General features: G+C 37.6%; 1 protein-coding gene across 2 annotated transcripts in view; it reads right to left on the bottom strand.

Moving 5' to 3' along the window:
• Positions 1 to 1,165: 1,165 nt before the first annotated feature.
• The window catches only part of ZNF345 (zinc finger protein 345), a 29,103-nt gene continuing 17,441 nt past the window's right edge, over positions 1,166 to 12,827 (bottom strand). Inside the window, exon 2 of one of the 2 annotated variants that reach the window (XR_013760585.1) lies at positions 1,166 to 1,490. Coding sequence is in view for 1 of the 2 variants with exons in the window: in XM_079119963.1 (XP_078976089.1) it covers positions 8,459 to 9,922 (1,464 nt within the window). In the remaining variant the exon portion in view is untranslated. Of the gene's footprint in view, positions 1,491 to 6,877; positions 10,002 to 12,827 lie in introns of those variants that run through there. The other variant, XM_079119963.1, reaches the window with a different exon arrangement.

Here is a 12,827-nt window from a genome sequence, read left to right on the forward strand (position 1 = left end):
CTATCTTCCTGTGCCATCCACAGCCTCATCTCCAGCTGAACCACCAACTGAATCAACCATTGTTCCTCTACAACTGGGTGACGCGGTTTTGCTTTGGGAATTACATCATCATTCGCTGCAACCTCGCTGGACTTGACCCCATACAGTTATATTTACCACCCCAACCGCAGCCAAACTTCTAGGCCACTCCTCCTGATACCATGTCTCCCGCCTTAAAAAAGTGCCCATCCTGGCTACCCAGTCCTGGGCCTCCACGGTGCTGAGGCCCACCAATCTCTCACCAATACTCTATTACTCCTACTACTCATTAATTTCTCTCAAGCCTCTATCCCAGCCTACAGGTGGCATCTCACCACTTCTGGGTTGCAGACGGTGGGGGGGGGGGGGGGGGGGGGGGGGCTTGGTTATGTGGTCACCGCCACCCAGAGGTTAGAACAGCAGCTCCAAGAAGCAGTTGAGGCATTTGCTGCCTCCCTGGCATCATTACAAAGACAAATAACTTCTGTTGCCCAAGTTTCCTTACAGAACTGTTGAGCACTAAATCTCCTGATGGCAGACAAAGGGGGAACATGCCTCTTCCTAAGAGAAGAATGTTGTTACTACCTCAGTGAAACTGGGATGGTCAAGAAAAACGTCGAGGCTCTCAGATGTCTGAGTGCAAGGCTGAAGCAACAACACTCAAATGGCCCCTGGCCAGGATGGCTAAATTCTACTCTTGTCACCTGGCTGACCCCTATCCTCACCCCCATATTAGTAATAGGACTACTACTGATTGCTCCCTGACTTTTTAGGTTTGTCCAGAATCACATAAGTGAGGTCACCAGAGTAACGTACAACCAAATGCTCTTGCACCCTTACAGCCTCCTCCCTACCAAACCCATGTCTGAGCCTTCTCCCCACAATGCCCCCTAACAAGCAAGAAGTAGCCAGATGGACTCCGGTGCCCTATATCACTAAAAAGCCCTGAATGTTAGGGTGGTCTGAGGTGGCTGGATGGGAGCAGGGCATCAGGCAGCTCGTGCACGCTGAAGAGCAACCAATCCAGACACCAGCAGATAAACCCTAATGGGGTCTTGCACCCGTCTGTCCCTCAGTGGGATCCTCAGGCCAATCCCAGAAGGGCACAGATCCCAGCAGGGTCTGTGGCCAACTGCAGGAAGACACATCTACCCCAGAGTACAAAAACGCTGCCCCATCAGAGCCCGAGCGCAACTTCCCCAGCCCTTTACCTTAGTGGACTGGTAAATCTCACCTGAGAGCTGATCCCAATAAAGCTTTGTTTAGCTGCTTTTGGTCTGATTCCTTTTTGGCCAGCATCCAATCCTTACACACTTCATCAGTGAATTCATACTTTCTCAAGAATTCTAGTTCTTGCTGGGTATGGCAGTACACATCTGTAATCCAGTGGCTGGGGAGGCTGAGGCAGGATGATTGCAAGTTTTGGGCCAACCTCAGCAAATTAGCAAGGCCCTGCGCAACTTATTGAGACCCTGTGTCAAAATAAAAAAGTAAACAGGGCTGGGGATGAAAAGAATTCTAGCTTTTGTGGGACTAGATTAGTACCACGAGGATGAGCTATTATATAAAAAGCAGGCCTGACCCTTGAATCACTCTTGCTTCCTGCTTACCATGACCCCTCGGACATGTTCCAACCATGATGCAATCTCCATGTTGTGATGCAGCCAGGGAGGCCCTCACCAGAGGCAGAACCCACGGGGCTGCCTAATGTTGAACTTTCAGCCTCCAAAATTATGAGTTAAATAAGTTTTTTTTTTTTTCTTCATACATTACCCAGTCTTGGGACTTATCATAGCAACAGAAAACACTAATATTCATGGCTTTCTACTGTGAGCTCTCATGTAAGTACTGAGCTCTGTCTCATCACTTTTCTATTAGGGTAGACTTCGGGTCCTATCAAGAGTCTTGGCCCCACATGAACCAAGGATTTTAATAGAAAGAATGAACAAAAATAGTTTTGTTGTTGGATTTTGGTTTTGTTTGTGTTTTGTTTCTTTGTTGTTGTTGTTTTGTTTTTGCAATTAGGTGGAAAATTAAAAGGTAATTAAAAGGGGGAGCCCTGGACTGTGAGACTGGAATGGGCAAAAATGGTCAGGAGGTTCTGGATGGGACTTTCTTGCCCAGGAAAGGTCAGGATAATAAAAGCAAATGTTCATATATCACGTGGAGAAGAACATATTTCAGGAAGGAGAGGGGATGAATCACCTTGCATAGGTCATGGCTTTCCATCTGGCAGGAGGATGCACAGTCCTTCGTGGAATTCAAAAGGGCAGAGTGAAGATAAGGCTGCTGGCACCGCATTGACCAGAACCAAGTGTTGATTCAAATGGCCATCCCTCCCCTGCTCCAACACTGTCCACTTTCCCCACCTACAAATCTTCCCTCAACACATACACAATGTGGGTTGGAGAATGCACAAATTCTATTCTTTCATTGAGCCTGGGCCCTGAGACTCCTGTAGCTACAACAGATTGGACTCTAGGAACCTAAACCTGGTCATCAGTGGCTACCCAGAAGCTCCTTCCTCTACTACTACTTCTCATTTCTCCTGAATAACCCAAAGTTTTCCCATGAAACAATAAATTCAAAAGGAATAATAAAGTTGTGATCAGAGTCATCTCTCAAGGTTGTCTCCTAACCTCCATGTTACTTACCTAAGGTTATTCTATGTGAATTTCTAAGAAAAGGACTATGTCCTTCCTAATGCATCCCCCTGGGCTAAAATTCAGACAGAGAAATTCTGGTATCTCTCTAAATTTAGATCCCAATCACAGTCTTCTTATCCTCAGTTCCATCCTTCTATAATGGTATAATTTCCTGTTCCAAACAATATACTATAATGGAAAGTATACTAGACATTGAGACCTGAGTTCTCAAATTTCCATCTAATGCTTAGTGGGTAAACATTAATAAATTATTAAATTATTTTTCTGTAGGTACTAAGTCAAAACAGACAAGTATAATAATTTCCAGTATATTTAACGTAAAATGGGATGTAAGATTGCCTGTATTTGCAGGACAAAGAAAGTTGTAAAACTCTAGACTTTCTTCGCTTCTGGGAAAAGAAAACTATTTTTTTTTTTTTTTCGCATTTTGAATCATTTTTTATTTTAGGGGAAAAGAAAAATTTTAAGAGTGACCTTCATATAATTTTTTTGGGGGGGTGCTGGGGATAGAACCCAGGGCCTTGTGCTTACAAGGCAAGCACTCTACCGACTGAGCTACCTCCCCAGCCCCAATATAATGTTATAGAATCTATCTCAGCTATTAATTCAGCTATGTGAAAAATACTAAGAATTTTAGTAGGTCATGTCATCTGTCAAAATTTACCCATACCTTCCTCTACAGGTACTGGTAGACACAGAAAAACAACACATAAAACTGCCATTAAAAGAGGGAGATCAGTCTGTGACACAGATTTCTAATAAAACAATAATAATTCGTCCTGAAATGATACTTTTTAAGTCCCTAAAACAAGTTCTCAGCAAAAAAAATGAGACAATACTATATGTAGTGTTTACAGTAGAACAGGCCACCATTCAGAAGAAACCAGAGGGGCCAGAGCTCAGTTGGTAGAGTGCTTGCCTAGCATGCACAAGGCCCTGGGTTCAGATTTCGAGCACCACCAGAAAGAAAGAAGAAGAAACCAGAGATCACTATAGAGATTTTGAAGATGAACAATACTCTTCGGGAAAGAAAAAAGTAGGATAATGGTTACTGGAGAATGCCAAGGAAAACAATAAAGAAAATGCATCCCAAATATTTAAAATATGTCTAAAAGGTGTTCCAATGTCAAGAACAGGTAGAGAAGAAAATGTTTATTGTTTTGTTTTGTTTTTGTTTTCTTGGTACCTGGGATTGAACTCAGGGGCACTCAACCACTGAACCACATCCTCAGCCCTTTTTTGTATTTTATTTAGAGATAGGGCCTCACTGAGCTGCTTGGCACCTCACCCTTGCTGAGGCTGGCTTTGAAATCACCATCCTCCTGGACCACAGGTATCACAGGTGTGAGCCACCGCACATTGCACTATTTTTTAGAGGAAAAGTTGTTTTTAAGAAGACAGGCTTGGTGGGTATGGTGATGCATGCCTGTAATCCCATTGACTTGGGATGCTTAGGCAGGAGGATTCCAAGTTCAAAGCCAGTCTCAGCAATTTCACAAAGCCCTAAGCAACTTAGAGAGACCCTGTCTCAAAAGGGGTGGGGATGTGGCTCAGTGCTTAAGCGCCCTGGGTTCAATCCCTGGAACAACAAAATAACAACAAAAATCCTTTTGATGAAACAAAGGATAAGAAAACAATTTTCATTGTAGTTTCATTCATCCTATAAGTAAAACAAATAAATTATTTAAGATATTTAAAAGATGTATTTGTACTAAGAATATTTCTACTTCTCCATCAAGTTATTGGTCATTTTAACTGACTAAATTTTTATATCTATCACATGTTATCAATGTTTCATAGTTTATTTTTGTTTACTTTTTTACTTTTTTACAGTTCAGGGGCCTTTATTTTTTACATCTTTTATGCCATAGATTCATATGGAAGATTCCAGCAGCTCAGGGTCCTTTCCATTTTCTCACAAAATGTGCTTCTCTGGCTGGAGCAGGCTGGTGATTCAGCTGAACCCAGATACCTTTCTCTTTGGCTTCCTTCTTTTACTGATCATTTTCCTTCATGTGTTTCAGGAAGCTATCTCAGCTCTTGAAATACTTTATATGCTCACGGTACACATTCATTCTCTTGGCAAGAATCTTGCCCTTAACTTGCTGTTCACAATGCCAACAGCATGATGGTTAACACTGTAAACTCTCCCAGTTTTGCCATGGTAGCATTTGTGGAGCATTCCTTTTTGAACAGTACTCATTCTCTTAATGTCTATGGTATCATCTTTCTTGTAGGTGCCCATAGATGTGACCAAAGGAACAACTCCATGTTTTCCAAAAGAACGTATATTTGTTCCAAAAAGAACATATGTTCCAAAAGAACATATATTTGGTTCTTGTCCTTTTCCCTTTGTGTTCATCATTTTGGTGAACTACTGGGAGATGGCAGTTCTGGCTGAAAACCTCTACGGTATTTTTAATTGGCAGAAATCTTTCCATCTAATACAATTTACCATTTTTCCTATGCATATAATTATATAATTTTTTGTTCTATTAATATTTCTGCAGATTTAGGGTCATCAGAGAATTTAAACACTACCTCAGACAAAAATCATGATGATCACTTTAGGGTGCCTCTGTAATAGGAGCTAGAACCCAGGACACCCAACAAGAATGGTGTGCGATCAGGTAGAATAAAATGCTGAAGAGTAGAATGATTCTGAGGCAAAGATTTGAGTGTTATTCCAGCATGTTAGGAACAGATGATCTGTTCCAGTCCTAAGCAATAGACCTGCTGTAGTGTAAATGAATGCATGCAATCATCGTTATTCAAACCATGATTAAGTCAAAGCAGGATTTTTCAATGTTGACCTTAGAAAAACTGGAATTCAACATCATTATAAAAACTATAGTATATTAAGCTTAAATAGTGAAAAAGATATCAAAAGTAAAAACCCCTCTTCATAGGAGTCCTTGAAAAAGTACAGTTTGTTATTTTGTGCACATTTTCAGAATGAAATAATCAGAGGCTATGTAATGTTGGCAAGCTGCAAATAAAACAATTTCCTAGAACTCTGTATTACAGAGAATATATATTATTTTACATCATACATCTATAAAACATATATAAAACCAAACTTGTATTTGGTCACAAAGAATATGTTAATGTTTTAACTTGATAATGGTCTTTATAGGCCACATGTAATCCCATCTGCTAAATCTTATTCAGAGAAAATTTTTGAGAAATTGAAAACACACACACACACACACCTTGGTAACTAGTGAATAAAAAGGAATTCAAAATTAAAACAAAATTTATCTAGATGTTAATAAAATTTGGGGGCTATAAATACAATAATATTCAAAGAAAACCTTTTACCCTAAAATGCTTCCAATTTGAGACTGAAATGGATTATACCCATGCATTCAAGGAAACAAAACATAAAACAAAAAATGAATTAATAATGAAATGCACTTGTGAACTTAGAATGAAGTAAAAATAATTAAAAGTGCAAAGAAAATCAAGAGGATATTTTTAAAACAGCAATTAGAATGATTGTGTCTCCTTCAAATAAGTTTAGAGGAATAATGGTTTAAGAATACAACTGAGTAGAGGTAAGAATACACACTCAGAAACTGAAAACTGAAAGTCAATTACATGCTCTTATAGCAACAAATTTGAAATCTAAATAAAAGGAAACATACTTCATCAATTCTAAAATGTACTTATACTACTTTTTAAGATCTCTGAAATTGGGATTAAATATATTATTTATTACAGATTAATCTGCAGTTTTAAAAATTGAGAGTATAATGAAAATGACTCACCTTATAATTAAAGTTACATGTAGGGCTGGGATTATAGCTCAGTGGTTGAGTGTGTGACTAACACACATGTGATTCCCTGGGTTCAATCCTCAGTACCACATTAAAAATAAATAAATAAAACAAAGGTATTGTGTCCATCTGCAACTAAAAATACATATTTTTTAAAGTTACATGTAATAGTATATAACCTATAGAATCTCTAAACCTGGAACCATACCCTTTCCTCATTCACATTGTTCTTCATTTAATTTCATTTCCCAGAATACATAATATATACTATTAGTACATATACATAATACATATACTGTTGGTAAGAAACTAATAGTATATAACCTATTAATAGTATACATCATATATATGGCTGTATATATATATACACATATATATATAAATATACATATATATTTATATTTCCTTTTTTTTTTTTTTTTGTAGCAGAGATTGAACCCAGGGTTGCTTAACCAATGAGTTACATCTCTAGACCCCCACCCCCTTTTTCTTTACCCACTAAGTTGTTTAGGGTCTGGGTAAACTGCTGAGGCTGACAGTGAACTCGCGATCTTCCTGCCTCTGCCTCCCAAATTGCTGGGATTATAGACATGTGCCATTGCACCTGGCATACTTTTATATTATCTGCAATTATATTCTTGGTTTTTTCCCAAAAAGAAGCAGGTTGTGATTATTAATCTATTTATTTTTTTCTTTGTTATACATTATTCTCTCTTCACTTTTACATTATCCTTGGAGTTTTTGTTATTCTTTTTCCAACTTCTTGGATTTTATGATTAGTGTCTTTACTCATAATCTCTTTCATATTCTAACATTGATGAATTTAAAGAATGATGCAGACTGGCACTGATTAGTATTCAGATTTTTTTATGGAGGGACTACCATAGTTTTATTTTTATTTCCATCACAGTATTAATTTTATGTTACATTTGCCCTCTCACACTTTACAATCTCATATTTTTCTTTAGGGTGAATTATTCAAAAAAGAATAAATGGTGATCAAACTCTCCTGTATTAAATTTACATGAACATTTTTGTCCATTATGATGTATTTGTTGTTGCTTAATGTATGGTACATGGTCAAAAGCTTTTCCACAAACAATAATGGAGCTTGAGAAGATAGTGAACAATTATTATTGCTAATATTAACCAAATATTTATTATGTGTTAGGCACAATTACACAATCCATACAACAAGCCTCTGAAGTACTCTAATCATGCCCACCTAAGCAAATATGTGTATATCATATATGGACAGATAAAAAAGTGAGTAAGTTGACTGACATCAGGGAAGAACTAAGGTCAGGAATGATGGTCAAGAGAAGTAAAACTCTTTATACAAAGAGGTGTATAATCTTTTATAAGCAGAAGAGATCCACACATTATCTCTGAAATGAATGATAAACAAATATGCAGACACATTCAAAAGGAATCATCCAGGTAAATGTTTATAATGGCAAAAATTTCAATATTTGACAAAATAGGAGTTTGATAAAGACAAGTTAATACTTAAAAAAACCAATAAAGTATTAACAATATACTTACTTACAAAGAATCTTAAAGGTTGGCTATTGTATAGCATAATCACATTTAGTTTTTAAAGTAATAGGGTTAAACCAAAAGTGAACTATTTAACATTTAAAATAATGGCAAAATACAATGTTTAAAATTTTTTTTAACATTCACAAGTATGACTTTTTTATAAGTTATAAAGAATGAATGTAGATAAAGATCTTCAAATACTTATTTTATCCAGTGATTATCCCCCCTATATGATTCTCTTAGGCTGACTAATCCATGAAGTATATGTGAGGCATCTGTGGTTTACACATTTGTAGAGATATTAACCAGTATGAATTCTGTCATGTGTTGAATTTCCTTCCTTTATCACTTCGTTTCAGTTCATAGAATTTCTTTTGTGCTGGGGATTGAAGCCAGGACTTCACACATGCTTGGTAAGTGCTCCACCACTGAGCCACATCCCCAGCCTTCAATTCATAAAATTCCTAATTCACAGAACTTCTCACCATTATGACTTTTCTCATGTTGCTGGAACTCTGAGCCCTTCCCCAAAGCCATCCCATATTTCTTACATCTATAAGGCTTCTCACCAGAGTGAATTCTCTGATGTTGACAAAGACTGAAGCCACTACGAAAAGCCTTCCCACATTCCTTACATACATAAGGTTTCTCACCAGTGTGTATTCTCTGGTGTCGATTAAGAGCTGAGCCACTACCAAAGGACTTTCCACATTCTTTACATTCATAGGGTTTTTCGCCAGTATGAATTAGCTGATGTTGAATAAGTTTTGAGCCACTACCAAAAGCCTTCCCACATGCCTTGCATTCGTATGGTTTCTCACCAGTATGAATTCGCTGATGTTGAGTAAGGTCTGAACCACTACTGAAGGCTTTGCCACATTCCTTACATTCATAGGGTTTCTCCCCCGTGTGCATTCTTTGATGCTGAATAAGTTTTGAACCACTTCTAAAGGCTTTCTCACATTCCTTACACTCATAGGGTTTCTCACCAGTGTGAATTCTCTGGTGTTGAGTGAGATCTGAGCCACTGTTAAAAGCCTTCCCACATTCCTTACATACATAAGGTTTCTCACCAGTGTGAATTCTTTGATGTCGAGTAAGGGCTGATCCAAAACTAAAGGCCTTCCCACATTCATTACATATGTATGGTTTCTCACCTGTATGAATCCTCTGATGCCGTGTGAGTGCAGAACCACTACTAAATGCCATTCCACATGCTTTACATTCATAAGGCTTCTCCCCAGTGTGGATCCTCTGATGCTGAGTAAGGTTTGAACCACTGCCAAAGGCTTTCCCACAATCCTTACATTCATAAGGTTTCTCACCTGTGTGAATTCTGTGATGTCGAGTAAGGGCTGATTCGAAACTAAAGGCCTTCCCACATTCTTTACACTCATAAGGCTTTTCACCACTGTGAATTATTTGATGTCGAATAAGGCCTGATCCAAAACTAAACGCTTTCCCACACTCTTTACATTCATATGGTTTCTCACCAGTATGAATTCTCTGGTGATGAGTAAGGTTTGAGCCACTACCAAAGGCCTTCCCACATTCCTTACACTCATAAGGCTTCTCACCAGTGTGAATTCTTTGATGATACGCAAGGTTAGCACCACTACCAAAGGCCTTGCCACACTCTTTACACTCATAAGGTTTTTCACCAGTGTGAATTCGCTGATGTCGTATAAGGACCGACACAAAACTAAAATCCTTCCCACATTCCTTACATTCAAGGAGTTTCTGATCAGTGTGAATGGTCTGATGCTGGTTACTGAAAGTGGGCATTTCTTCAGGAGTAAAAATCATATGACTGAAATGTCCTTCCTGAGATCCCTGTTTTCTCTCAAACTGGCTTTTATATTCCCAATCACCTCTGAAACTTGAACACTCAATGCTGTATTTTGTAAGTCTTTCCATTATCTCCCATCAGGATGATTCTATTCCATACATATCCTTTTTCAGAAATAATTTCTTGTTCTCAACCTTGATTCACAGTCTGAAAGAAAATATAAAAGCAAACATTCACTTTTATATGTTTTGGGAGAAATGAAACAGTAAATATGAAAGACTTAACTGAGTAACTTATGCAGTTCTCAAATATGATTGGGCAATGTGAGATGTATCAGGAAAGCAGAATGAGAAAGTGTCACATTGGAAGGTAAAGGAAGTATTTAGGAAAACAAATGAATTGAGCTGGTCCTATATAGTGGATAAAATAGAAAAATTCCCTGCAGATTTGAGGAGCTTGATGAATATACAGATGTACTATCCCCATCCTACTATTGTTTTTGGAGGTTGAATCTAGTGTCAGAATATATACTTATAAATTAGAGTAATTATCATACATATTTCTTTGTGTTGTTTGCAGCATTAAATAAATACACATGGGGGGAAATCAGGGATAAGTCAGATGCAGTAGTGCATACCTCCCTATGGCTTGGGAGGCTGAGGCAGAAGGATTATGAGTTCAAGGTCACCTTCAGCAACTTAGTGAGGCCCTAAGCAACTTAGTGAGACACTGTCTCTAAATAAAATATTTAAAAGGGTTGATGTGGTTAAGTGTTCCTGGGTTCAATTCCTGGTACTAAAAAGAAAAAACCAGGGATAGATGGTCCAGTAACAAACATAATTTTCAAATAAACTGATGGTAATAGAAGAGAAGGGTATTCCAGATGTACCAGATGCCAGATGAAAACGTGAGTAATATGCAGAATGAAAACGGAATAAGCAGAAGAGGAGGAAGTTTCCTCTGTGGTTAGAATGTGGTTTGTTTATGCAATTTGATGAAAGCAGTGTGTGTCTAGGAAATTTTCGAAGTTAACCTTTGGAGAACAAAAGAGAGGACTGTACAGCAAAGGTACAGCAGAGTAACTGAGAATCTAACTTTAAAGTTAAAGAGAAGGAAAGACAATGTAAGAGTTACTGTGATACTATTAGAAGATTGCATAGAAGAAAACAGGTGAATATTCTGAACCCCAACTCTGATGATTTACTGAATGTTTTGAAGTCACATATAATGTACTTATGTACTTCCATAAAGAAAATACACAGTGGGGCTGGGGTTGTGGCTCAGTGGTATAGTGCTTGGCTAGCATGTGTGGGGCAATGGGTTCAATTCTCAGCACCACATTAAAAAATGAATAAATAAAATAAAGGTGTCTATCTACAACTAAAAAAAAAAAATTTAAAGAAAATGCATAGTGTTTGGTAACTATTATTTTGTAAGATTTACTTGTCATAACAGTAGAGAATAGAAAAGGAAACAGAATTAAAGACATTAGTAAAAATCTCAAGCCCCAAAAGGTGAAAACATTCCAAAACTGATCTTTTCCTACAATGCTCATACTCATACACCAAGCTTATTAAGACCAGGATTAAATATGTCTTGAAACTAACTGTTCTTTAAATCAACTATCCATGGCTAATCCTATCCAAAATCATCTTTAACTTGGACTCTAAAACATCATTTTATCTAGCTGGCTACATTTTCAGTTTTCCACTCTTAGCAGCCAGAATGAATATTAGCCTGGAACTATTCAGTTCAAAATGTTTCAATGGTTTCCCACTGTCCTTAGGATAACACCCACACTCCTTAACTTGGTCTTAGAAATTCTGGGTCCTCCTGCCTGCATCTTCAACCCGACATCATCCTCCTCCCAACAATAAGCTATAGCTACATTGGTCTCAGTTCTACAAATGTATGAAAATGTAGAAGCCCACCCCACCATGATTTCATCTGTCTAAAATGTTTCTCCCATCCTCTCATGGCCTTGCAAGTTCTGCCCATCATACAGGTTTCAGCTGAATAGCATATCTTAAGATATTTCCTGGAATATTTTAAATATGCACACCCTGCCATTACTTCTCTGGGTCCTCCCCCATTTTCCTCCCATATCTTTCTTTAAGTTTTGTTTTGGTAATGGATAATTAGACATTTGTACCCTACAATTGAAATTTTCCTATTTGAATGTTTCCTTAATGTATGTCTGTCTTATAATAGAGGTAAGGTTCATTAAGGCAAGAATGTCTGTTTAAACCCTGGCACATGCAAAATTTATTAAATGGCTAACTAAATGATTTTCAAAATTTATCATTAAAAATAAATCTCTAAAAATAAGATTTCAGTAGAAAAAGGACATGTTTTCTCTGAGAAAGAGTAGGTAGACCACATGTACTTATTCCTCTACTTTTGAAAACTTCACTGAAAGATATTTTTTTAAATGTTCCTAAAAATGTAAGTCCAAATCCTCTTAACATGACTCCCGAAGCACAAAAAAATAAAAGCAAGAATCAATAACTGGAATAGATTCAAACTAAAAAGCTTTCTCTCAGCAAAGGATATTATCAGCAATGTGAAGAGAGAGCCTACAGAGTGGGAGAAAATTTTTGCCACTCATACTTCAGATAGGGCACTAATTTCCAGAATATATAAAGAACTCAAAAAATTCTACACCAAGAATACAAATAACCCAATCAACAAATGGGCTAAGGAAATTAACACACACTTCACAGAAGATCTACAAGCAATCAACGGATATATGAAAAAATGTTCAACATCTCTAGTAATAAGAGAAATGCAAATCAGAACTACACCAAGATTCCATCTCACCCCAATTAGAATGGTGATTATCAAGAATACAGGCAACAATAGGTGTTGGCGAGCATGTGGGAAAAAAGGTACACTCATACATTGCTGGTGGGCTGCAAATTAGTGCAGCCACTCTGGAAAGCAGTGCAGAGATTCCTTTAGAAAACGTGGAATGGAACCATTTGACCCAGCTATCCCACTCCTTGGCCTATATCCAAAGGACTTAAAATCAGC

The sequence above is a fragment of the Sciurus vulgaris genome (genome assembly GCF_902686455.1).
Source record: "Sciurus vulgaris genome assembly, chromosome: 17".
Lineage (NCBI taxonomy): Eukaryota > Metazoa > Chordata > Mammalia > Rodentia > Sciuridae > Sciurus > Sciurus vulgaris.